Here is a 22,980-nt window from a genome sequence, read left to right as displayed (position 1 = left end):
CTGCCCTCTGAAAAAGTGGATGTAAACTACAAAGCAAGGTCCACTTTTCTGAGGATACATCCACTTTTCAAGGCTGCAGATGATAAATCGATTTAGTTTTGGGCCGTCATGTCCTCTCTCAGGTTTCTCTCTGATATATACTTACAGACGATAATATACAGGGTGAATTATCCTAGAATCACTAATCACAGTGGAGTTGTAATAACACAGAAGATCCATCAGAAGACTTGAAAAGATTGGTGTGTTGTGTTGCATATCAAAATTGTTTACATAATTGTGTAAGTACTGTGTAAGTATTGTTCCACATGCATACAAAGAGATGTTAATATATAGTGAGATCAGAATCAAGATGTAAGGTCCTTTTACATCATGATCAGAACACGTTAATCAACTGCCCGTATTCATAGTCAGGGTCAGGCCTTATATTTAAGGCTTCCTGTTTTACACAATTATGATGTTTTATTTTATCCTTGTTCTGAATATTATAGAAAGTATAAAATGAAATATCATGCACATATTGTGGCAAAATGGAACGCATCTTCTGTGAGATACTCTTTGTTTTTTAAAAGCACAATTACATCATACATAATCTTTAAAAAAAGAACGTTTTTTTTTATATATAATATTGTTATTTTTTTATTTTTAATATGTAACTATTACTCGTATTCATAGTTTTATACTTAAGGCTTCCTTAAGTTCATCTTTAGAGGTTCTGTAGTCAATAAAATAATCGTAGAGCACTTAAAGATAAATTTAAGGAAGTCTTAAATGTAAGACTTGACTGAAAACACGAGATATACATTTTATATCTTTTATATCTGTAAGATATACATTTTATATCTTTTATATCTGTATTTTAACTGTATAACTCTTTATTGTGTAACTCTTTATTTTAAATTTATTGCTACATACTTTATATTATATGCAATTTTATTTTCTTATTTTTTAGAAAAATGGTTGTAAGGCAATATGTAGAGGAGCTTAAATATTTGGAGAAAATTAATGAATGTTGTTGGAGAATCAAGAAAGGCTTTCAACCTAACATGAAGGTAATTTTTTTTCTATTATATGTATATGTAAAATATAAGAATAAAATAGATATTCAGAAACATATGTATATAGCACTTTCATGATGTTTTTAATATTACATGTTTTTATATAAACAAATTATGATTAAAGGTTGAAGGAGTGTTTTATGTAAATAACACATTGGAGCGATTAATGTTTGATGAGTTGCGCAATGCATGTCGGCCAGGTGCAGTTGGAGGCTTCCTTCCTGGGATGAAACAGATTGCTAATGTGGCTGCTTTACCTGGTATTGTATGGAGGTCTGTCGGATTACCAGATGTACACTCTGGATATGGCTTTGCTATTGGTAAAGTATATATCTTTCATTTTCTTATATTTTTTTCGAACACATGAATTTAAAATAATCTGTAATAATTGACTATAAAAATGAATGAAATAACAAAATATGAATGAGTATATTGCATTTAGGTAATATGGCGGCATTTGATATGGATGATCCAAAATCAATTGTATCACCTGGTGGTGTAGGCTTTGATATTAATTGTGGTGTTCGTTTATTACGAACAAATTTATTCGAGAGGGACGTCTTACCAGTAAAAGTAATACCATTTTTTTCTTAATAATTGTTTTTATAATTTTATGCATTATAAAATAATAATAATGTATATATCTGTGCTATATAATTTATATAATCTAACTTTTTTTTTCTAGGAACAACTTGCGCAAAGTATGTTTGATCACATTCCAGTTGGTGTTGGATCTAAAGGAATTATACCAATGAATGCACGGGATTTAGAGGAAGCATTGGAAATGGGAATGGATTGGTCTTTGAGGGAAGGTAAGAGAAAAAAATATGAAACAAAAGTTATTGATGAAATAAAAATATATATTAAATAATAAAAGTACTCATATAAAATATATTTAGGTTACATTTGGGCTGAAGATAAAGAACATTGTGAAGAATATGGAAGAATGCTTAACGCTGATCCATCAAAAGTATCAATGAGAGCTAAGAAACGCGGACTTCCTCAAGTATGACATAATAGATATCTATAAAATCATATTTTTTAATATTTGCATAATTTTTTCTAGTAAATATATTTTGTTGAATTTTAATATGGGAGATTTTGAGATTGCTGATTACAAATCTGAAGTCAAAATTTAAAGAATTAAAAAATTAAAATTCCGGTGACAATCTATATATATTGTATTTGGATTATCTCGGCATATAAACTACCATAATTATGTAAAACCATAAATTGTATCAAAATTCAGCTGAAAAGAATAGAATTCTACATCAATGACGCAAATTTTTAATATAAAATTTCAGCCAAATATATTGCCGGGTACTAATGATATCCGGTCAAATATTAAAAAAGTGCCAAAAAATTTCCTGATATTGGATGCATCTCTAATATTTATTACAAATAATTTTATATTAGTTAGGTACATTAGGAGCTGGAAACCATTACGCAGAAATTCAAGTAGTAGATGAAATATATGATAAATGGGCTGCATGTAAAATGGGTATTGAAGAAAAAGGACAAATTTGTGTTATGATCCATTCGGGAAGCAGAGGATTTGGTCATCAAGTTGCTACAGGTTATACATTATACATGTGATTTTGTTTCTCTTTCTCTTTATATATTATATTTAGAAACTATTAAAAAATTGTTCTATACAACAAAGTAACATTTCAGATGCACTTGTACAAATGGAAAAAGCTATGAAACGTGACAATATTGAAACTAATGACAGGCAACTTGCATGTGCTCATATTAAATCTCAAGAAGGTCAAGATTATTTAAAAGCAATGGCAGCTGCTGCTAATTTTGCTTGGGTTAATAGAAGTTCTATGACATTCCTTAGCAGACAGGTACCTTAAAGAAATACATGTATATAAATACTAATTAACAGAAATACAAAAGAATACAAAATGTATATATTTTAATAGGCATTTGCAAAACAATTCAATTCGTCTCCCGACGATTTAGATATGCATGTTATTTATGATGTGTCTCATAATATTGCCAAAATAGAAGAACATATAGTTGAAGGAAAACAAAAGACACTTTTAGTTCATAGAAAGGTAAGTGTTTATGACATATATTACTGTGAATGATAGTTTAATTTTGATATTGATGTAAATATAACAATTCTTATCAAATGTATGTAAATGTATTTTACTTGAAGGGATCAACAAGAGCCTTTCCACCACACCATCCTTTGATTCCTGTAGATTATCAGTTAACAGGTCAACCAGTTTTAATCGGTGGTACAATGGGTACATGCAGTTATGTTTTGACTGGGACAGAACAGGGTATGAAAGAAACATTTGGATCAACATGTCATGGTGCCGTAAGTGTAGAATTTATTAATTTTTATATACATATATGTCATTTATATCAATGTAACTAATTTTACAAATAACTTCATACAAATAATATATTTATATTACGAAGAGGGAAAATATGAAAATTATCCCTATATACAAAAAATATATATATATGTACAGGGCCGTGCTCTTTCAAGAGCAAAGTCACGTAGAAACTTGGATTATATGCAAGTTTTGGAAAAATTAGAACAATTAGGTATATCTATTCGAGTTGCTTCACCAAAATTGGTCATGGAAGAAGCACCAGAATCCTATAAAAATGTAACGGACGTTGTTAATACTTGTCACGCAGCTGGAATTTCCAAGAAATGTATCAAACTGCGACCAATCGCTGTTATTAAAGGATAATTTCCACAAGAAAATATTTTGACTGTGTTTTTATGATAGCGTAAAACAAATTAGAATTAAGATATCAATGAATAAAGCTTAAATTATATGTAAAATTATTTATATAATTTTCCATTTTTATAAATTATATTAAATACACTTCACGATATAAAAATTATATTAATATATTGATATTACATTAGCTTTCTTATTCAATAATAAAATAATGCTTAATGTATAAGTTCATTGTATCTAATGATATTATAAGATATTTATACATGTATGTATTATTAATGTAGTTACTAAAATAAATCAAAATTATTTATGTTTAAAGTTATTTATAATTACGTATGTTATATCATGAACTATACATAACAGGGTAAGGGAAAAAAAAGAAGAGATAACAAAATTTTTAAAAATATTTCGTTAGCGATTTATTAGAGAAAATGTACAATTACCTATTTTCGTCATAAGAAAGCTATATTAGACTAATTCGTTGACTTTACACAGGAATTAAAAATTCGCAGCATTATATTTAACAAATCCTCCACTGACTAGAGAAAATAATACAGGAAAGATACACGAAGAAAAGATAGTCCCGTGTTTTTACTCGCAAGTAGATAATGGAAGCGAACCCATCACCATAAATAGTATGTATATATCATGACTCGTAATGTATAACAGTGACTTATTGTTTGAACCCTTGAAAAGAGAGTACAAAGAGAAGTGATAGTCACTGGAGGAGTTGTACACCGAAATACAAAACCGACCAATAGGACGAATGGTCTGAAATGCATTCCACGAGAATTATAAAAAATGTACGTTATTTATAAAATATTATTCTAACGAACTTATGATAAGTGATAGTCAGGAGAAGGTTCAGCTACAGATTCCGTAGTGAACAAGGGATTTGGGAACTCTGGTGGGTGTGGCAGTGGTCCAGCAGTCTTTGGCTGACGTCGATACGCCATAAGCCAGCATGACACAGCAATAGCTACGGCAACCAACGCCAAAAGTGCCGTAATTATTAACGCTATGATAAAGCCGACCATAGAAACACAGATATCTTCCACTCTTTGTGCTGAAGGAGCTGAAAGGTATCACAAATGATTACTTCTTTTATTTTAATACGCATAAGAATCACCATAAAAGGTGGTAGCTTTTATCTAGTCATAGGTCTAGATAATTTATGAATTAATTTTTAAACGATTGTAATTTTTTTTAAAGAGTAATGGTAAATTATTTCAAGACACTTGTATTTCAAATCACCACCTTTTACAATATTTTTTTACACGTGTTATGCCTTACCTTCAGCTGGATCTGCTGTGTACCTCTCCTCTCTCCTTTCCAGAGTGAATATTAAGTTCGATTGAATAGTTATTTCTTCACGAAGTTGACCTTCATATCCATCGGATACACTTAGAGATGTATCGTTAATCTCGGAATCAACGTCTCTACGACGACGGCCAAAGGCATTATAACCGCGACAGTTTACCTGATAGAAGAAATATATTTTTATTGTCAAAGCTGGCATTTCAGCTAATGTTGAAATATATATAAAATGATTACAAGTTTCGAGTACTCACAGGTTGACAGCGTCCGAAGCACACGCGTATATTGCACTGAAATCTTATATTGTCACTGCTAGGGAACTTGAATGCATTAAAACTAGCCATTAATGATTGAGTATCAGGATTTTGCTCCCATTCTCCGAATATCGTGGGATCTGTCGCACAGCCATTTTCATCCGTTACGATGTACTCGTTCTCTAAATTATCTTCCATCGTTTTAGCGACGCAATTTCGCGCAAATCCACCGTAAATAGCTGCAATATATTATTATTTATTCTCATATTTTACAGCAGGATTAAGTTGATGTTCAAATAATTGAAATTACACACAAAATATTATTAAAAATAAAGTACGGTACTTACTTGAAGGTTGAACTTCCACTTGAAGCATTAAATTATCTCCAATTTCGGCAGAATTAATTTCATTTCCATTCTGTGCAACTATTTTCATTACGCATATAGGAGGTGGACCAGTGTTAGCGATTGTTCCAGCAGTCGTCAGCATGGAGACGTTAAAACCAAGGGTAACATTTTGTTCTCCAGTTTGATATATACATTTAATATGATAAGCTTGTGCCTTGTAAGTCATCAATTTTGGATGTTTCTGTATAACGAGTACAAAGCTAGCTTGTCCCTAAAAAGTGAATCAAGATAATGTAAATATCTTTTGATGCAACAAGTCATTGCAGTTATGATACACAATGTTATTCAACTAACATTCACATGTATGAGTCCGCAATTGCCAAATGCAACTTTAAACGTTTCGGTTTTATGATCAGTTTCGGCCGGTATCGAGACAACTCGTCTGCATTGTTCATCTTTGCTACGACCTTTAACGTACAAGACCCCGTCGAAGTCTTGATCTTGCAAATGTATTACGACTTGTACTCCATCTGATAGACAACTTACATCCATTTCCGGTCTAGGGAAATCTGTTCGACCATCCTTTCTGTCGTCTAAAAGATAGGAAACATAAGCATTAAAAGAATTTTTCAGAAAGTTACTCCATACCGATTAACTTATTATTATTTATAAAAGATATAATTCATGAAAAAAAAATAGTACGTTTTAAAAATCTAATGTTCTAAAAGCTTATATATGTAAAATCTTCTAAATTATTGTAAATTATCGAGACTACGCATTTATTTTCACAAATTTTCAACGTACAGCATTGAGTGTATGGATTGCCCAAATAGCCATTAACGCAGATACAGATAGCTTGATGCCTGGTAGCGTTACAAAGTGCGTGCACGCCACATTGTTGCTTCTTACAAGGATCTTGGCAAGTATGAGTGACTTTATCGCAGTATCTGTCGTCGGCGCAGTCGTCATTATGTCTGCACTCGATTACACCAACTAAAATTACCGCGATGATAGATTAGTGAAACGAGGAATCGTAAAACATCTCTTGATCGATATAAGAAATTGACTAGCTTACTTTGTCTACAATATCCTTTGGTATCTATTTCATATCCATATCGCGTCGGACAAACACAACGACCATATTCATCTATGCTGAAACCCTTTTCTAAGTCGCACACGCAATAGCCTTCTTCGTTTATCACCATATTAGATTGTTTGCGACAAGGTATGCAGACGTCGTTTGCGTCCTTACCGAATCCAGGCGGGCAGATGCAATTGCCGTATTCATCGCGAATCTGTCCTTTCCCGATTGGGCAGATTTCCGCTGGAATTTGATCACAGCGGATAATCGCGTTTCCACGATACCCTGGGAGACATTCGCATATCATGGTCCTGATTGGGCTGGTATCCAGAACTTTGCATTCAGCGTTAATACCGCACGGTGCGATCTTAGTGCACGGATTAATGCACTGTCCGTTGAAGCATGCAGTTTGGGAAGGACATTCATTGTCTGCTTTGCACTTTTCCTTAACTACAAGAAGATCCAGCAATAAATTAAAACTGAAAAACTAATTATGTACATATATTAATTTCAACAAAGCTGAAATAGATCTTTTTTTTACCCTTAGTACAGCCTGACTTAATGTCGCCGATGTAACCAGATGGACACACACATTCCACAATGTGATTATAAACATTGCAGTCCATATTACCAGTGCATGGATTCTGTACACAGGGATTTTCACAGCGATTATTAATACAAGCCTTATTGGTAGGACAATCGGAATTAGTCCTGCATCCTAACAGGACGCAGGAGACCCGCGGATTGCCACCAAAACCTGGTGGACACTCGCAGATAGCCTTATGATGGATGCCGTGACATACGGCGTTCTTGCCGCAAGAGGTCAAGGATGGCGAGCACGCTGGTACGCAATTGCGTTGGACACACACGTGTGAACCGCTGCAATCGTTGTCCGTTTTGCATCCTGCAACTAAATATCAAAATACAAAAAATATATAGCATTAGAAAATATAACTCTTTATTAACGTAAAACTTCGCTCTTAAGCGAAGAGGAAAAGTTGTAATGGCTTTGTCTAAACAAAAAAGTACCTCTTGTACAAAGAATATCCGGATTTCCGTCATATCCTAGCGTGCACGAACATATCGGCTTATGATTGATGACATTGCAAACCGCGTTAGGTCCGCACGCGCAAGGATCCTTACAAATCGCGTTCACGCAGGAGCGTTCCGAAGGACAATCATCATCCTTGGTACATTCGATTTTGAGAATCGGTGTGGTAGCCTGACAAGTACCACTGCCGCTGCTGACGTATCCGCTAGGGCATACGCATACCATGGTACGTATCGGATGCGTCGGTAGAACCCGACACTCAGATGGCTCAGTGCATGGTTGTATGATCGGGCATGGAATCTGGCATTTGTTATTCAAACAAGCAAGTGAATCCGGACAGTCACTGTCCTCTCTGCACTCAGGTCTAACTTCTGGTTGGCAATTGATGTACGGATTTCCGGTGAAGCCCGATGGACAGCGGCATATCGGCAAGTGATTTAGGACTTTACATTCCGCACGAGGCGAGCAGGGATTGTCATGGATGCAAGGATCGATACATTGCATGTTGATGCACGAGTGATCGCCTGGACAGTCGCCGTTACTAAAGCAACCGATCACGCGGCAGCGATCCAAGGGATTACCATGATAGCCCTTACGGCAACGACAGTCGGCTACGTGATTGTTCGGGAAGCACTCGGCGTTGGTACCGCATAGATCTGTGACCAAGCATGGGTTCACACAGTTATTATTCTTGCAAGTCTTATCGAGCGTGCACTGACTGTCGTGCTGGCACTCGACGGAATGACAGGCGATCTCGGGATTGCCCTGATAGCCCTGCTCGCACGAGCAGATTGGTTTATGATTCTTTACATAGCAAGCCGCATTAGTACCGCAATTGCAGGGATTGCGACATTGCCTGTTAATACACGTCTCACGATCACTGCAATCGTCGTTCGTCGTACACGTTCCAATGACTGTCAATTGTACTATAACATTAAAATAATTTATGAATAACCAATTATTATTTTCAAACAATATATTGTTTTTTAATTGATCGATTCAAATAATATTTAGCTTTGCTTACTTGGCCTGCAAACACCGTCGATATCGGTGATCCAACCCTCAGGACAGGTGCAAATCATGGTCCTTACGGGTACCGTATCGAGAACATCACAACGAGCGTTTTCGAGACATGGTTTTATGACCGGGCAAGGATCGATGCATTTCTCCCGAATGCACACCAACTTGTCTAAACAATCGATGTCGACTTTGCATTCAGGCTCCTCGATTTCCACTGCGGTATGCCGCTCGCAATAAGAGAATGGATTTCCCAGCGGAATGTTTTCAGGGCAACGGCAGGATGCAATGTGATCTTGGACGTAACAAACCGCATTCTGCGCGCAAAGTGAATTCTCGGCGCATGGATTTATACAGCGACCGTCGTTGCAAGCCAAATTATGGGGACAATCATGGTCGGTATTACACTCAACTCTTTCACAATGAGTCTGCGGATTGCCGTAGTAACCCGGGCCGCAACGACAAGCCGACCGATGATTCTTGCCATAGCATTCCGCGTTGATGGCGCATTTGTTGTCCAAGATACAAGGATTCACGCATTGGCCATTATAGCAGGTAGCTGCGTAGTCACACTCGCTGTCAGATTCACAATCAACTGAAATAGACAATCGCGATTAGAAATACATTAAAAATTATGAGATTTTTTTTGTAATTCTTCTGGAATAATGTTCTGTTAATAAGACAATTAAGTCGCGCCATTAATAATAAGATGTAGTTGCAATTATAATAATTCATATACTGTAAACATATTATAAACATATTAACATATAATAATCTTAAAAACTGCAAATCATTTATTGCTTTAATAATAAATTATTTGCAGTTTTTTTAAGATTTTTATTAACATTAAATTATTAATATTCTTACAAAATGCTTATTAGCATTAATTATATTATTAAATTACTTGTCTTTAATATGATACTACTACTCTAGTTTTGTTCAAGCTGTGTTTCAAGATCGAAAAAGATTTTGGCGCGCGGTTTGCCAAATTAGATATATAAATGTATATAAATTCGTATCGAAATATTTAAACGCTAAGATCCGCTTTGACCGATAATAAGATTTCTCTTACTTAATTAAATTTATTCTCATCGATTCGATTTAAAACTATTATAATTAAGATATAAATTTCACTCGCTGTATAAAAAGAATAGAATAAAATAAGAATAGAGTAAATGCTACTTACGTTTAAAACATCCTAATTGAGGATTTCCAGAATAGCCTGGAGGACATACACAAGAAGGATAATGATTTATGACATTACATTTGGCATTGGGTCCACAGTTGCAAGGATTAATGCACATGTCGTTGACACACGCATAATTTCCTGCGCACTCGCTGTTTGATACGCATTCAGGCGTAATTTCCGCTGTAGTCGAAAATATCGTAATATGAGATAAAATTGTACAATTTCTTCAAAATATACTCTTTATTCGTAATAATGCTTACGTGGTATGCACTTGGTTTTAGGATCGCCGATATAGCCAATCGGGCATTTGCAAATCGGATTATGATTATCAACATGGCACAGAGAACTCTTGCCGCATGGATCACTAGCAACACACGGATTTACGCAAAGCGAATTTATGCATTGCTTGTCGCGCGCACATTCACTATTTGTGTAACATTCTGGTCGAGGTCCTGGTAATGGAACAACTGGAACTGCAACAGAAATTATATCAATGCATATTTTATATTTATATATATATATTCTAGGAAATAAAAGATGACAATAATTGCGAAACGCTTCAATTTATAATTAGTAAAATTTCTGCATTTATATACCTCTTATGCATTCTATGTAGGCATTGCCAGTAAAGTCCTGAGAACAGAAACAGATACCCGTGTGAGACGTGGATTTACATTGCGCGTTAAAACCGCACTGAGTTGTCAAACAGGCATCGACGCATTTTCCATCCAGACATGTCTCGTAGTTGGCGCAATCTTGATCTAAATGACATTGTACGTCGCCCAACACTGCAATGCATCCATATTAAACAAGTTATGGAATAATAATACAAAATGTTATACATTTCGTATAAGATTGACACGTACCAATCTGCTTGCACTGGCCATTAACATCAGTGATAGTATTTGGTGGACACAAACAGATCATTGTACGAAGTGGTTCCGTGTTCAGGACTTTGCACACCTGTTCACTGGTGCACATACCAGCGGATATACATGGATCTTGACATTTGTTATTAATACAAGCGAGATTCAATGCGCATTCATTATCCTGCGTGCATTCTGGCTCAATAGAAGGTTCACCTAGGAATCACACAAATATATCAGATAGAACTCTTTAAAATTATCTTTGTTATAGACCAATTTTAAATAAATTTTTCTTCAATAAAGTTAACAACAAAGTAACAACTCAACATACCAATGCATGTTACATAGGGATTTCCGGTGGTACCTAGAGGACATGTGCACTTCGGCTGATGATTGCGCGCGACACAAATTGCAGTTTCGCCACATGCATCGTCGTTACAAACCGGTCTGCAAATTCTATTCAATCTGTCACAGGCTTCGTGATCAGCGCAATCTTCATTGTAATGGCAGATCGCAGAAATACATGCCACACGTGGGTCGCCTTGAGTACCTTGCGGACAGATACATTGGGCTCTATGAGATACCGCTCTGCATTCTGCATTCCGACCACACACAATATCACCAATGAGACATGGAGAGACGCAATTATCGTTGCGGCAGGTTTTATCATAAGGACAATCATTGTCTGTCTTACATTCCGCTGAAAGAAAAGAGATAAATAGAAACGAATAAGTGCTACATATCCAAATAAAAATTTTTTAGATTAATTTTCAACATATTTGAGATCTTTTGTCATTAAGATGCACTAGAGACTTACTGTTGTTCTTTTAAAAAATCAAAGAAAATGATTATTTCAATTATTTTAAAGTTTATAAATACATTTTTTATAGCAATGTGACAATTTTTAGAATCTATAAGAAACTTACGTCTGAAACATTGAGCTTGTGGATCACCGGCTAAACCATGTTGGCAATGACAAGAAGGATGATGATTAATCGTGATGCATTCGGCATTTAGACCACAACGATTGCTGGAGCACGGATCTTGGCACAATTGATTTATGCACGCTTTGTCGGATGGACATTCAGTATTTATTCTGCATTCCGCAAGAACTATATTTTCTGTAAAAGGCAGAGATATAAAATACATATGATCGCTTACATTGAGGAATGAAAAAAAGTATACAGTACCTTCATAGCAATTTATGAATGGATCACCGACATATCCGTGGGGACACTGACACATACGGCGATGATTTTCGATATGACATTCCGCATTTGGTGAGCATGGATTAACGGTGCATGGATTGATGCATCGACGGTTTAGACAGGCCATGTCTGGTGTACATTGTGAATCACTCTCGCATACCGCAGCAATTTGTTTGTCCACTGCAAATACACAAAATATTCGTAATTCAGTTATCAATATTTTACCGTATACAGTTAATTGAATTAATTTTATTTGAAAATTTCGATTATTTAAAAAATATATTAGGTGTTGGAATTAATTCGTAGCGTTTTACAAGTGATGGGAAGTACTTTCATTAATGTATTTTTTAATGCTCATGTGAAATAAATAACATTCTTTCATTAAAAAACGCTACGAATTAATTCCAACACCTAATATATAATTTATTTTATTTAGATGTTTTTCTATAATAATGTATATTTGTTTGGATAAAATGTATATATGTATAATATATACATATATTTGTTTGATAATGTATATATGTATATTTGTTTGGAAAAGTTTACCTGGTACGCAAGCAACGGTGGCATCACCAGCAAAATTTGGCAGACATTCGCAAATCATTGTTCTCATTGGTAAAGTATCTACAATGCTACATTTAGCATTAACGATGCATGGTTTTGTTTCTGTACATGGATCTTTGCAAATGCCATTGAAACATGCTAATTTGCTAGGACAGTCGGCATCGACTTGACATTCGGTCTTTGGTTCTAACAGATCTAAAATAACAATACATATTATATAAGCATATTATCAAATTATAACTAATTGTTACTTTACAAATTTTTTTACAGCATCTAATTTAAATTATCACTTATTAAATATACTTTCTCAATTTTACTAGCAATAATTTAATGATATAAGGCTCTCTATATAATCATATTTCTCATTCTATTGAATACATAATTGCATATATGTGGTAGCGATTATCTTTACTTAATTTAATATACTTCTAATATATTTTACAAATATATTTATAAACCTAATATTAAAATAGATTCTTACCCATGAGACACGAAGTGTAAGGATTACCCACGTAACCAGGTGGACATTTACATACTGGCCGATGATTGACAACATTGCACAATGCTGGTGGTGGACAGTTACAAGGATTGACGCATCTTAAGTTGCGACAGGCCAAAGATGGAGCACAATCATTGTCGCTAGTGCATTCAGGTCTTTCGCATATTTCGTAAGGATTACCCGTATATCCATCAGGACAATAGCATCGAGTTTTATGATACCCATCAGCAGTACACATTGCATTAATACCGCACTGTGTAACCAGGCAGGTATCAATACATTCGTTGTTAATGCAAGATTGAATTAATGAGCATTCGCTATCACTACGACAACCGACTGTAAAAAAAATATTAATAAAGTTGATGTGCATTACATAACTAAAAGATATATCAGTTAAATACGTATATATATATATATATATATATATATATATATATATATATATATATATGTTTAACGCACGTTGATGACAATATTGTTGAGGATATCCAGTGTAACCATCATTGCAAATACATATAGCTCTGTGCATTTGCACATGGCAGCGACTATTAAGACCACAAGAATCAAGAGTACACGGATCAACGCATTTTTGATTGAAGCAGGTCTTGTCATTTGAGCACTCAGAATTTTGTGTGCATTCTGGAATTGGTTCTGCAAAGATACAATTAAAATTTAAATTTTATCATCCTGCACACAACAATGAAAAATATATTTCTTCATAAATTTAAAAAAAAAACTCTAAAATTAATTATTTTCGATATATTAATGCTTTATCAGAATAATTTTTTTTATATATTAATTTATTTATTAATATTAGTATTTCGTTAGATCATTATCTATATATAATTCGAATATTTACTAAAAAATGTAATATATGCATATTTAAGAACATAGAATTAATTTTTTTAATTAATAATAATTTAACAAATCTATTTTCAAAAATATCTAACATTGTATTGATATATTCTTCAGATGTAAATATTACCTTCAAGGGCTGGAATTGTGCACTGCACTCGCGCATTGCCCATGAATCCAATTGGACAGGAACAGATTGGTTTGTGATTAACGGTTTGACAGATAGAATTGATGCCGCACGCGCCAATGCAGGGATCTTTGCATTTCTGCGAAAAGCAGGCTTTATCACGCGGACAGTCTGAATTAATAACACATTCAGGATAAATGCAAACAGCGACACCATTTCTCACTCTGCACTCGCCATTGTAATTACAAGGCGATGGACTGCAAGGATTGGTTTCTAAAACAAAAATGCGTATTTTATAATAACAGTGAAACAATCTGGGAATAATATGATATATTTCATACAAAATTCGAAATTTTTCAATATTTACCGATCTTTGTATAACATTCCTCAAAAGGATTGCCGATCAACGGAGATGGACAACTGCAAAGTGGGCTATGATTGATCGTCTTACACACTGCCTTGCTACCGCACACATTCTGAGAACAGGGATCTTTGCATTTACTCTGTATGCAAGCTTTATCACCCGAACAATCCGAGCTGAGGACGCACTCCGGATGACAACCAGTTACACTCGTTGGAACGCCTTGCAACCCAGGCAAACATTTGCAAATTGCTGTATTACCAATTTTCTCGCACACAGTATTCGGACCGCACGGTGATGGATAACACGGATCCGTTTCCTTAGTGTCTAAACACAAGAATAATAATAGGAATTAATAACGTTCATCAAACGTTCAAAAACGTTCAAAAAAACGTTCAAAAAAGTCCGAAAAAAAAGAAAGGAAGCTTAAAAGATAGAGCATTTTAATCTTTTATGTTTAAGAACTCTTTATTCAATTAGAAAGATAGATGATTAAATTATACATAACACTGCTGTTCAACAAAATTTGATTTCTTTTTTTGCAATACACGTATGAATATATAGTCATTTCTGATGTATTTTTGTTTGCAGAATATAAATCTGTTAGCCAAATTTGACTACCATGTCACAATTTTGAGAAAAAGGATGTTAGAGATTAAAAACGATATTATTTTAAAGATTTTTGACATAACAGTAGCAGCAAATTTTTTTTCTAAATTTCATTAGCCACGCGAAAATCAACGTTAAACTTTAAAATGAATTTTATTTTGTTTCATTATGATTTAATGAGTGCTGCAACATCAAAATTTTTTTAATCATTGTTTTACCTCTTTCATGTCATTTTTCTCAAAATTGTGATAACCAAATTTGACTAACGGATTCAATAAGTAAAGTACATCGGAAATAATTCACACTCGTATTGAGAAAAATGATGTTGGACAGTGTGATTAGAAAGAGAGAAGATATAAGCAAACTTTTACCTTCCACAGGGACTTGACAGAGCGTGAAAGCGTCTCCGATCGTTGGCAGTGGGCAAGAACAAATAGGGACATGATTGGATACGGTACAGGTTGCACCAACGCCGCAAGTACCAGGACAAGGATCTTGACATTTCGTTTTTATACATGCTTGCGATTTTGGACAGTCGGTATTCACGAGGCACTCAGGTTGACATCCTTGATACGGATTTCCTCTATAGTTCGGCACGCACTCGCAAATAGCTGTGTCAAATCTCTCGTGGCAGTACGCATTTATTCCACACGGTGATGGGCTGCACGGTCTAGATGGTACCGTTGGTGGTGTTGGAATTGCTAAAATAACAGAAAACACATAATTAATTTCATAGTCATTTTATACGATTTAAAGATTATACATGCAGTATATATTATATGTAAATTAATGTTTTTAAAGATATAGTATTATTTGCATATAAGAACAAAAGTAAATAAATATATGTCTGTTGCATGCAATGTACATGTTTTTATACATATAAAAGTGTAACATATATATAATACATATATTTAAAGATATTTTGTCACGTATCGGTATATGATAGTCGAATATAGCATTTAAAAAATGATGCGAGATCAATATGTGACAAAAAATTGACACGTGCAGTTCTTTTAAATACATTAATTATGTACACTAAGGATATTTACAAGATCTAGAATTTAAGAAATCAGTTTTAGAGATTAAAATGTTGATTGACAAGATGCCGAAGTAATATGTCCATCAGGTCAGTTATTACGGGTAAAGGTAGCGGGGATTTTCTTACATATTATCTCAGAGCAAACTGTGAATGGGTCTCCAGTGTATGATTCGGGACAAGTGCATCGGGCTTGGTGCAAAGTGACTTGGCACAGTGCATTGAATCCGCATAATCCAACACACGGATCGGTACACTTCTGCTTAATACATGCTTGATTGGTGGGACATTCGCTGTTTACATGGCATTCGGGTCTACAATTGGGTGGAGATCCTATAAAGGTGGGCGAACAGGAGCAGGAGGGTATGTTATCGACGGATACCGCGCACTGCGAGTTCAATCCACATGGTGAGGGGTAACACGGATCCCTGGTGGGTTCTACATCCGGTGTTGCTGGCGATAAAAAAAGAAATTCATTATTTGTTTCAAAATTAAAGAAAAGAGATCTCAAATACAACAATACAAACACAATCGAAGAGTCATCAAGAAGACATCTAAAAGACACATTCATCCTTCTCATGTCAAATTTTAGACGCCTATACAATGTCTCTTAGATGTTTGCATTATTTGCAACATCCTGAGTAATTACTTACTTATGGGGAAACAGTTGATAAACGGGTCACCGGACTGTTGAACGGGGCATCTGCAAATTGGATTATGATTTCGCACAACACATAGCGCGTTCTGGCCACAAGCGTTTTCACAAGGGTTGCGACATTTCATGTTCACGCAAGCCTTGCTCTGCTCGCAATCGGTGCTAACGAGGCATTCGGGTCTACAGCTTGGCGGAATACCGAAGTAACCAGGTAGGCAAGAACATGAGGCTTGATCTCCGAATTCACGGCAAACGCTGTTAGGTCCGCAAGGGGAGGGCTCGCAGGGTTTGACGCGTGCTATCGAGATGTAAGGTGGTAAAATTAATTGGTTTTTTTCAATGATAAAACTCCTCAGAGAATAAACAAAAATAGGGAGACTCACATTGCACACGTTTACAGAGAGTGAATGGATCGCCTTCATAATCCTTGACACAGCTACAAGTAGATACATGATTGATAACCGCGCATTCCGCATTCTGGCCGCAAATTCCGACGCAGGGATCCACGCACTTATTATTCGCGCAAGCTCTATTGAATGGACAATCAGAATTCTGCACGCACTCCGGCCGACATTCCCGATATGGATCACCACGATATTCAGGTATACAATTGCAAATTCCATTACGGCAATCGGCATTCAGTCCGCATGGTGACGGATTACATGGGTCTGATGTTACTGTAGGAATTTCTGTCGGAATCGAAAGACGCAAGTGTAAAGAATGATTGTTTTATATTATTAGTTTATATTAAAAAAAAAAAAGAATTTATAAGTGGGCAACAAAAGTTCTTACGCATGGGCGCTAGGTAACAATTGCTGAAGGGGTCGCCTGTGTATCCATCGAGACATGTGCAAGTCGGAGTATGCTTGATTACAGTGCACAAGGCATTAAAACCACAAGATCCAGGACAAGGATCTCTGCATTTTTCTCTAATGCAAGCTTTATTACTGGTGCAATCGGAATTAATTGAACATTCGGTACGGCAGTAAGGTGGCGATCCAATATAATTAGGCATACACGTGCAAGACGGATAGCCTCCCCTGTCTTGACACGTGGAGAATGGCCCACAAGGCGATGGGACGCAAGGGTTTATTTGTAGTGTTTGTACAGGCATCACTGGAATAAAATTTTATATAACAATCTCCGCGCGTATACAGGACTATCTTTCAGTGACGCGATGTTCTCACAATAAACTTTTAAACCGGGACTTACAGGGCATGTCGAAACACTTGACGAAAGGATCTCCAATCTGATTAGGTCCGCAACTGCAGAATGGACTGTGGGACAGGGCATCACACTTAGCGTTAATACCACATACACCTGGGCATGGATCGACGCATTTCTGATTGACACACGCGCGATTTATAGGGCATTCTGTGCTAACGATACATTCAGGTTTACAGTCTGGGGGAATTCCTTGATAAGTGGGCAGGCACGAACAACTGGCTTTTCCATTTACATTGAGGCATCGACTATTCGTACCGCATGGTGACAATTGACAAGGGTCGCCTATAGGCACCGGAGCTATGCAAGAAAATGAAATAACGTGTTTTTGTAAATAATTGATAACAACGGATAGATGTTTGAATCCACTTACGAGTTTCCTGTATGGGTTCACAGTATCTGAATGGGTCTCCGGTATATCTCGATTGGCAGCTACACGCCGGTATGTGGTTGATGACTTCACAAATTGCATTGACACCGCATGTTCCTGGGCAAGGGTCCTGACATCTGTTTCTTATGCAAGCTCGATTGGATGTACAATCAGAGTTGATTACACACTCGGGTCTACAACCTTCGTACGGATTTCCGTAGAAATCGGGCAAACAAGTACAGGAAGCCGAGCCAGAAATTTCACGGCACATAGCATTTGCGCCACATGGTGACGGCTGGCACGGATTTAATGGAACTAGCGGTGTGTCGACTAAAATAGAGGGCCATATATTGTTTAACAATTATCAAAATAATATGTCAAACGTAATTTATAATAAAAATCACGTAACACATATTTTCTGCGGTAGTTGCTTTTCTTCAAAACTTACTTGGTCGGGGATTACACTGGATAAATGGATCACCGGTAAAGTCACCGGCGCAAATACACATCGGGGTGTGACTGACAGTTCTACATTCAGCATTTCTACCACACGATCCTGGACAAGGATCACGGCATTTTTGATTAATGCAAGCTTGTTGACTAGGGCATTCACTATTACTAACACACTCCGGTCTACATCTAGGCGGAGTGCCGATAAATTGGGGCAAGCAAGAGCACGATGGGGCGCCATTGAGGACTCGGCATACCGCATTCGGACCGCAAGGTGAAGGTTGACAGGGATCTACGGGTGGTTGTGGCTCTTCCGCTGCAATGTTTAAAGTGTTACAAATGTCTTGACATAATATTAATTATATATGACAATATAAGTCTCTAATTTCATGAAATTCTTACGTTGACGAATACATTGAACAAATGGATCTCCCGTGTACAAAGGTGGGCAACTGCATATAGGATTGTGATTCACGACGGTACATTGTGCGGTTAATCCACATGCACCGAGACATGGATCAATGCATTTTTGATTGCTGCAGGCTCTGTTGCGGGCACAGTCGGCGCTTATAAGACATTCTGGTCTACAGGACGGTGGAGCGCCTCTAAAGCCGGCGATGCATGCGCAAATGGCTTGATTATTTGACACACGACAATGGCTATTTGGACCACATGGGGACGGATTGCACGGTTGTTCCATGATGGTTGAATCTATTTAATAATAATTATTTCACTTTTACATCAGGAAATATTCTCGAAATGAATACTTTCAAATCGCGCTTGAGAGTCGTACAAACCTTGAAGAGGTGTACAGGATACGAATGCGCTACCAGTCATATTTCTTGGGCAACTACACATGGGCAAATGATTAACAACAATGCATTCCGCGTTAACACCGCATGTCCCAATGCATGGATTGCGACATTTATGAAGCATACATGCTTTATCGCGAGGACAATCGGTGTTAATCACACATTCTGGTCGACAGCCGACATAAGGATCTCCTAAGTATTCGGGTATGCATGTGCAAACTCCGTTGTTACATTGTGCGTTCTGACCGCACGGTGATGGATTGCATCGGTCTGGGGGAAGTACTAAAATGTGCACAGATCAAATTGCAGTGATTTATAGAGTAGTAAGTAATATGCTTGCTAGAATAATAACATGATGGAAACTCAAGTTCTTACGAGGTATCTGAGGTAAAACGTTGCAACTGATAAAAGGATCGCCAGTATAGCCTTCAGGACATATGCATGATGGTGTATGATTAATAACAGAACAACGTGCTAAGAGGCCACATGATCCTGGACAAGGATCTCTACATTTTTCTCTGATACAAGCTCTATTAGCGGGACAATCCGAATTTATTGAACACTCGGGTCGGCAATTAGGTGGAACACCCATGTAATTTTGCATGCAACTGCACGCTGGTGCATCACCAATGGCTCTGCATAAGGCATTGGGGCCACAAGGTGAGGGCAAGCACGGATCCTTTAGATATTGGTCTTCTGGTTTCGAAACTACGGAAAAGTATAAGTAATATTAACATTCTTAGTGCATATAAAAATAGATAGCATTAAAAGTTAATAAGAGCAACTTAATTATAATAAATTTTAAAATTTTATAAAAAAGTTATCATGTCCTACAGAACATACTTGCCACCGCGAAGCAATAGATGAAAGGATCGCCTGTATAGCCATTTGCGCAGACACAAATAGGACTGTGATGTACGACTTTGCATTGAGCATCGCGACCACAAGTACCGATGCATGGATCTACACATTTTTGATTAACACATGCTCGGTTCGAACCACATTCAGAATTTACTAAACATTCCGGTCTACAATTTGGCGGAGTTCCAATAAACTGAGGCAAGCAGGAACAGACAGCTTGACCATTATTATTGGTACATTGACTGTTGGGGCCACAAGGAGAAGGCTTGCATGGTTCACGCTTCTCATCGGGAACTATAATAATATAATTACAGTATCACTTTTATATATTATTTTCTTACACACACACATGTATATATATATATATATATATATATATATATATATATGCCACTTTTTATATTAATTTCTTACATTTGTTTAATGTTACTTACTGCTGAGAGTCTGATAAATGCAGTTTATGTATGGATTGCCAGTATAACCAGGGATACAAGTGCAAATGGGAATATTGTTGACAACTTGGCAATTGGTATTGGTACCACATGAACCGGGACATGGATTCTGACATTTTGATCCAATGCAAGCTAAATGTGCGGGACAATCTGACGAAATAGTACATTCAGGACGGCATCCTTCATAGGGATTCCCAATATATTCAAGCAAACATGTACAAGAACCGACGCCATTTTGTTCTCTACATATGGCATTTGTTCCACAAGGGGATGGTTGACAAGGTTGTCTTAGTGCCGGTGGTTCGCCTAAAAAAACATAATTTTATCCTATCCATAACTATCAACTTCGAATTAATATCTTTTTAATTAATATTATAGAACTTTATTAATTAAATTTCATAGTCGTAGTATTACTATAATAATCAAATTGTAATATTAAAAAGAATTTTATTATTATAACAATGAAAACACAATGCTCACTCAATAAGGCGTTTATAAAAAAAAAACACTTAGAAATCAAGTCTATTTGAACTTACTGGGCATGATCGTGCATTGAACAAATGGATCGCCTGTGTAACCGACGCGACACGTGCAAGTGGGCACATGATTAACGACGTAACAATTAGCCAGAGAGTGACAAGATCCAGGACATGGGTCTCTACATTTTCGATTAATACATGCCATTTGACTCGGACATTCGCTGTTACTAATGCATTCTGGTCTACAGTTCGGTGGTGTCCCAATGAACTCTATCGTGCAAGAACACGATGGCGTATCATTGATGACTTGACACTGAGAATTAGGACCACAAGGTGATGGTTGGCACGGGTTTATCGGTTTTGGAATATCTTCCGCTTTAAGATAAAAATATATAAATTATGTGCTAGATAAACGTGCGAGATAAACGTGTTATTTTTAGTAATCATAGAAACCTACGTCTTGGTACACAACGTATAAACGGATCGCCAGTAAATACAGGAGGACAGGTGCAAACTGGATTATGATTCAACACTTGGCAACGAGCGGATATACCACACGCACCAAGGCAAGGATTGCCGCATTTCATGTTGATGCAAGCTTCGTTCAGTGCACAATCAGTATTAACTATGCACTCGGGTCGGCAGGCTGGCGGATTTCCTATGAATCCAATTATACACGTACATACTGCTTGATTATTAAAATTCTGACATCTACTATTTGGACCGCAAGGCGATGGGTTACATGGATTCTCAATAACGGTTTGATCTGCAAAAGCAATTATTATCGAAATCGTTTTCGTTTCAACACATCTTTGAGCAAATTAAATTTTTTCGCGACAAAATAATTCCTGTAACAGGAATCTTTAGTTAATAATTGTCCCTAGTATGAAAATAACATACAATTGTCAATTAATTTTACCTTGAATGACCGGATAACACACAGCAAACGCATTGCCGGACATTCCATCTGGGCAGGCGCACATTGGAGTGTGATTTATCACTGTACACTTTGCGTTTTGCCCGCAAACTCCAATGCACGGATCAAAACACTTGTTACGAACGCAAGCTTTGTCTAATGGACAATCCGGATTTTGTACACATTCGGGTCGACATGCAGTGTAAGGATCACCATGGAATTCAGGCATACAGGTGCAAACGCCGTCACGACATACTGCGTTAGCTCCGCACGGAGACGGATTACAAGGATCTTGTGGTATAGAAGCAGCTGCAAATGTCATTATCCATTTTAAATTAACGTTTTCTTTTAAAGATCTAACGATACAGAACATATCTTTTCAGTTTCGTGTTTTGAAATTTCCTAATATACTGTCATTTTGTAAGAATACCTTCACATAGTAAAAATATTTGATGTATATAACTCATTAGAATAAATTTATAATCAACGTTAGTTTTTTTTCACAATGCTTAAATTATAAAAAATTAAATATTTAAAATTTGCTAAGAAAATTTTATTAAAAAGTTAATTCAGAAAACTTGTATTCAACTTGATTCTTAATTTCTCTTTTATCA

The 22,980-nt window shown here is 36.2% G+C and overlaps 2 protein-coding genes across 4 annotated transcripts in view; one reads left to right on the top strand and one right to left on the bottom strand.

The window, feature by feature from the left end:
- The first annotated feature begins 121 nt into the window (after window positions 1-121).
- RtcB (RtcB RNA ligase) lies at window positions 122-4,084 on the top strand. Of its 3 annotated transcripts, none has more exons than XM_011051526.2 (11): window positions 122-278; window positions 950-1,049; window positions 1,180-1,375; window positions 1,498-1,628; window positions 1,741-1,867; window positions 1,955-2,061; window positions 2,472-2,631; window positions 2,730-2,905; window positions 2,984-3,118; window positions 3,223-3,387; window positions 3,545-4,084. In XM_011051526.2, the coding sequence occupies exons 2-11, from the start codon at window positions 954-956 to the stop codon at window positions 3,770-3,772; spliced, it is 1,521 nt and encodes a 506-aa protein (XP_011049828.1). In that variant the 5' UTR covers window positions 122-278; window positions 950-953; the 3' UTR covers window positions 3,773-4,084. The 3 variants fall into 3 exon arrangements, with proteins under 3 accessions (XP_011049828.1, XP_011049829.1, XP_011049827.1); XM_011051527.2 differs by having other exon boundaries at window positions 122-289; XM_011051525.2 differs by lacking the exon at window positions 122-278 and adding an exon at window positions 367-543.
- Window positions 4,085-4,160: 76 nt separating this feature from the next.
- dpy (fibrillin-like protein dumpy) overlaps window positions 4,161-22,980 on the bottom strand; it is a 105,649-nt gene continuing 86,829 nt past the window's right edge. Inside the window, exons 98-135 of the mRNA XM_087404432.1 lie at window positions 22,370-22,675; window positions 21,908-22,216; window positions 21,508-21,825; window positions 20,954-21,277; window positions 20,502-20,813; window positions 20,034-20,366; window positions 19,644-19,940; window positions 19,249-19,557; window positions 18,845-19,162; window positions 18,400-18,726; window positions 18,015-18,326; window positions 17,595-17,918; window positions 17,186-17,491; window positions 16,801-17,100; window positions 16,277-16,600; window positions 15,483-15,812; window positions 14,509-14,829; window positions 14,145-14,414; window positions 13,622-13,810; window positions 13,142-13,495; window positions 12,643-12,855; window positions 12,079-12,276; window positions 11,815-12,009; window positions 11,220-11,588; window positions 10,889-11,104; window positions 10,619-10,810; window positions 10,283-10,495; window positions 10,020-10,202; window positions 8,841-9,428; window positions 7,795-8,742; window positions 7,307-7,675; window positions 6,760-7,215; window positions 6,489-6,677; window positions 6,039-6,277; window positions 5,685-5,955; window positions 5,338-5,576; window positions 5,060-5,246; window positions 4,161-4,841 (exon numbers count right to left, since the gene is read on the bottom strand). Of these exons, the coding sequence (XP_087260558.1) occupies window positions 4,603-4,841; window positions 5,060-5,246; window positions 5,338-5,576; window positions 5,685-5,955; window positions 6,039-6,277; window positions 6,489-6,677; window positions 6,760-7,215; window positions 7,307-7,675; window positions 7,795-8,742; window positions 8,841-9,428; window positions 10,020-10,202; window positions 10,283-10,495; window positions 10,619-10,810; window positions 10,889-11,104; window positions 11,220-11,588; window positions 11,815-12,009; window positions 12,079-12,276; window positions 12,643-12,855; window positions 13,142-13,495; window positions 13,622-13,810; window positions 14,145-14,414; window positions 14,509-14,829; window positions 15,483-15,812; window positions 16,277-16,600; window positions 16,801-17,100; window positions 17,186-17,491; window positions 17,595-17,918; window positions 18,015-18,326; window positions 18,400-18,726; window positions 18,845-19,162; window positions 19,249-19,557; window positions 19,644-19,940; window positions 20,034-20,366; window positions 20,502-20,813; window positions 20,954-21,277; window positions 21,508-21,825; window positions 21,908-22,216; window positions 22,370-22,675 (11,687 nt within the window). The 3' untranslated portion in view covers window positions 4,161-4,602. The remainder of the gene's footprint in view (window positions 4,842-5,059; window positions 5,247-5,337; window positions 5,577-5,684; window positions 5,956-6,038; window positions 6,278-6,488; window positions 6,678-6,759; window positions 7,216-7,306; window positions 7,676-7,794; window positions 8,743-8,840; window positions 9,429-10,019; window positions 10,203-10,282; window positions 10,496-10,618; window positions 10,811-10,888; window positions 11,105-11,219; window positions 11,589-11,814; window positions 12,010-12,078; window positions 12,277-12,642; window positions 12,856-13,141; window positions 13,496-13,621; window positions 13,811-14,144; window positions 14,415-14,508; window positions 14,830-15,482; window positions 15,813-16,276; window positions 16,601-16,800; window positions 17,101-17,185; window positions 17,492-17,594; window positions 17,919-18,014; window positions 18,327-18,399; window positions 18,727-18,844; window positions 19,163-19,248; window positions 19,558-19,643; window positions 19,941-20,033; window positions 20,367-20,501; window positions 20,814-20,953; window positions 21,278-21,507; window positions 21,826-21,907; window positions 22,217-22,369; window positions 22,676-22,980) is intronic.

Source organism: Acromyrmex echinatior, chromosome 3, assembly GCF_024713525.1.
Source record: "Acromyrmex echinatior isolate Ae372 chromosome 3, ASM2471352v2, whole genome shotgun sequence".
Classification (NCBI taxonomy): domain Eukaryota; kingdom Metazoa; phylum Arthropoda; class Insecta; order Hymenoptera; family Formicidae; genus Acromyrmex; species Acromyrmex echinatior.
This window is presented reverse-complemented; position numbering and strand designations above follow the sequence as displayed.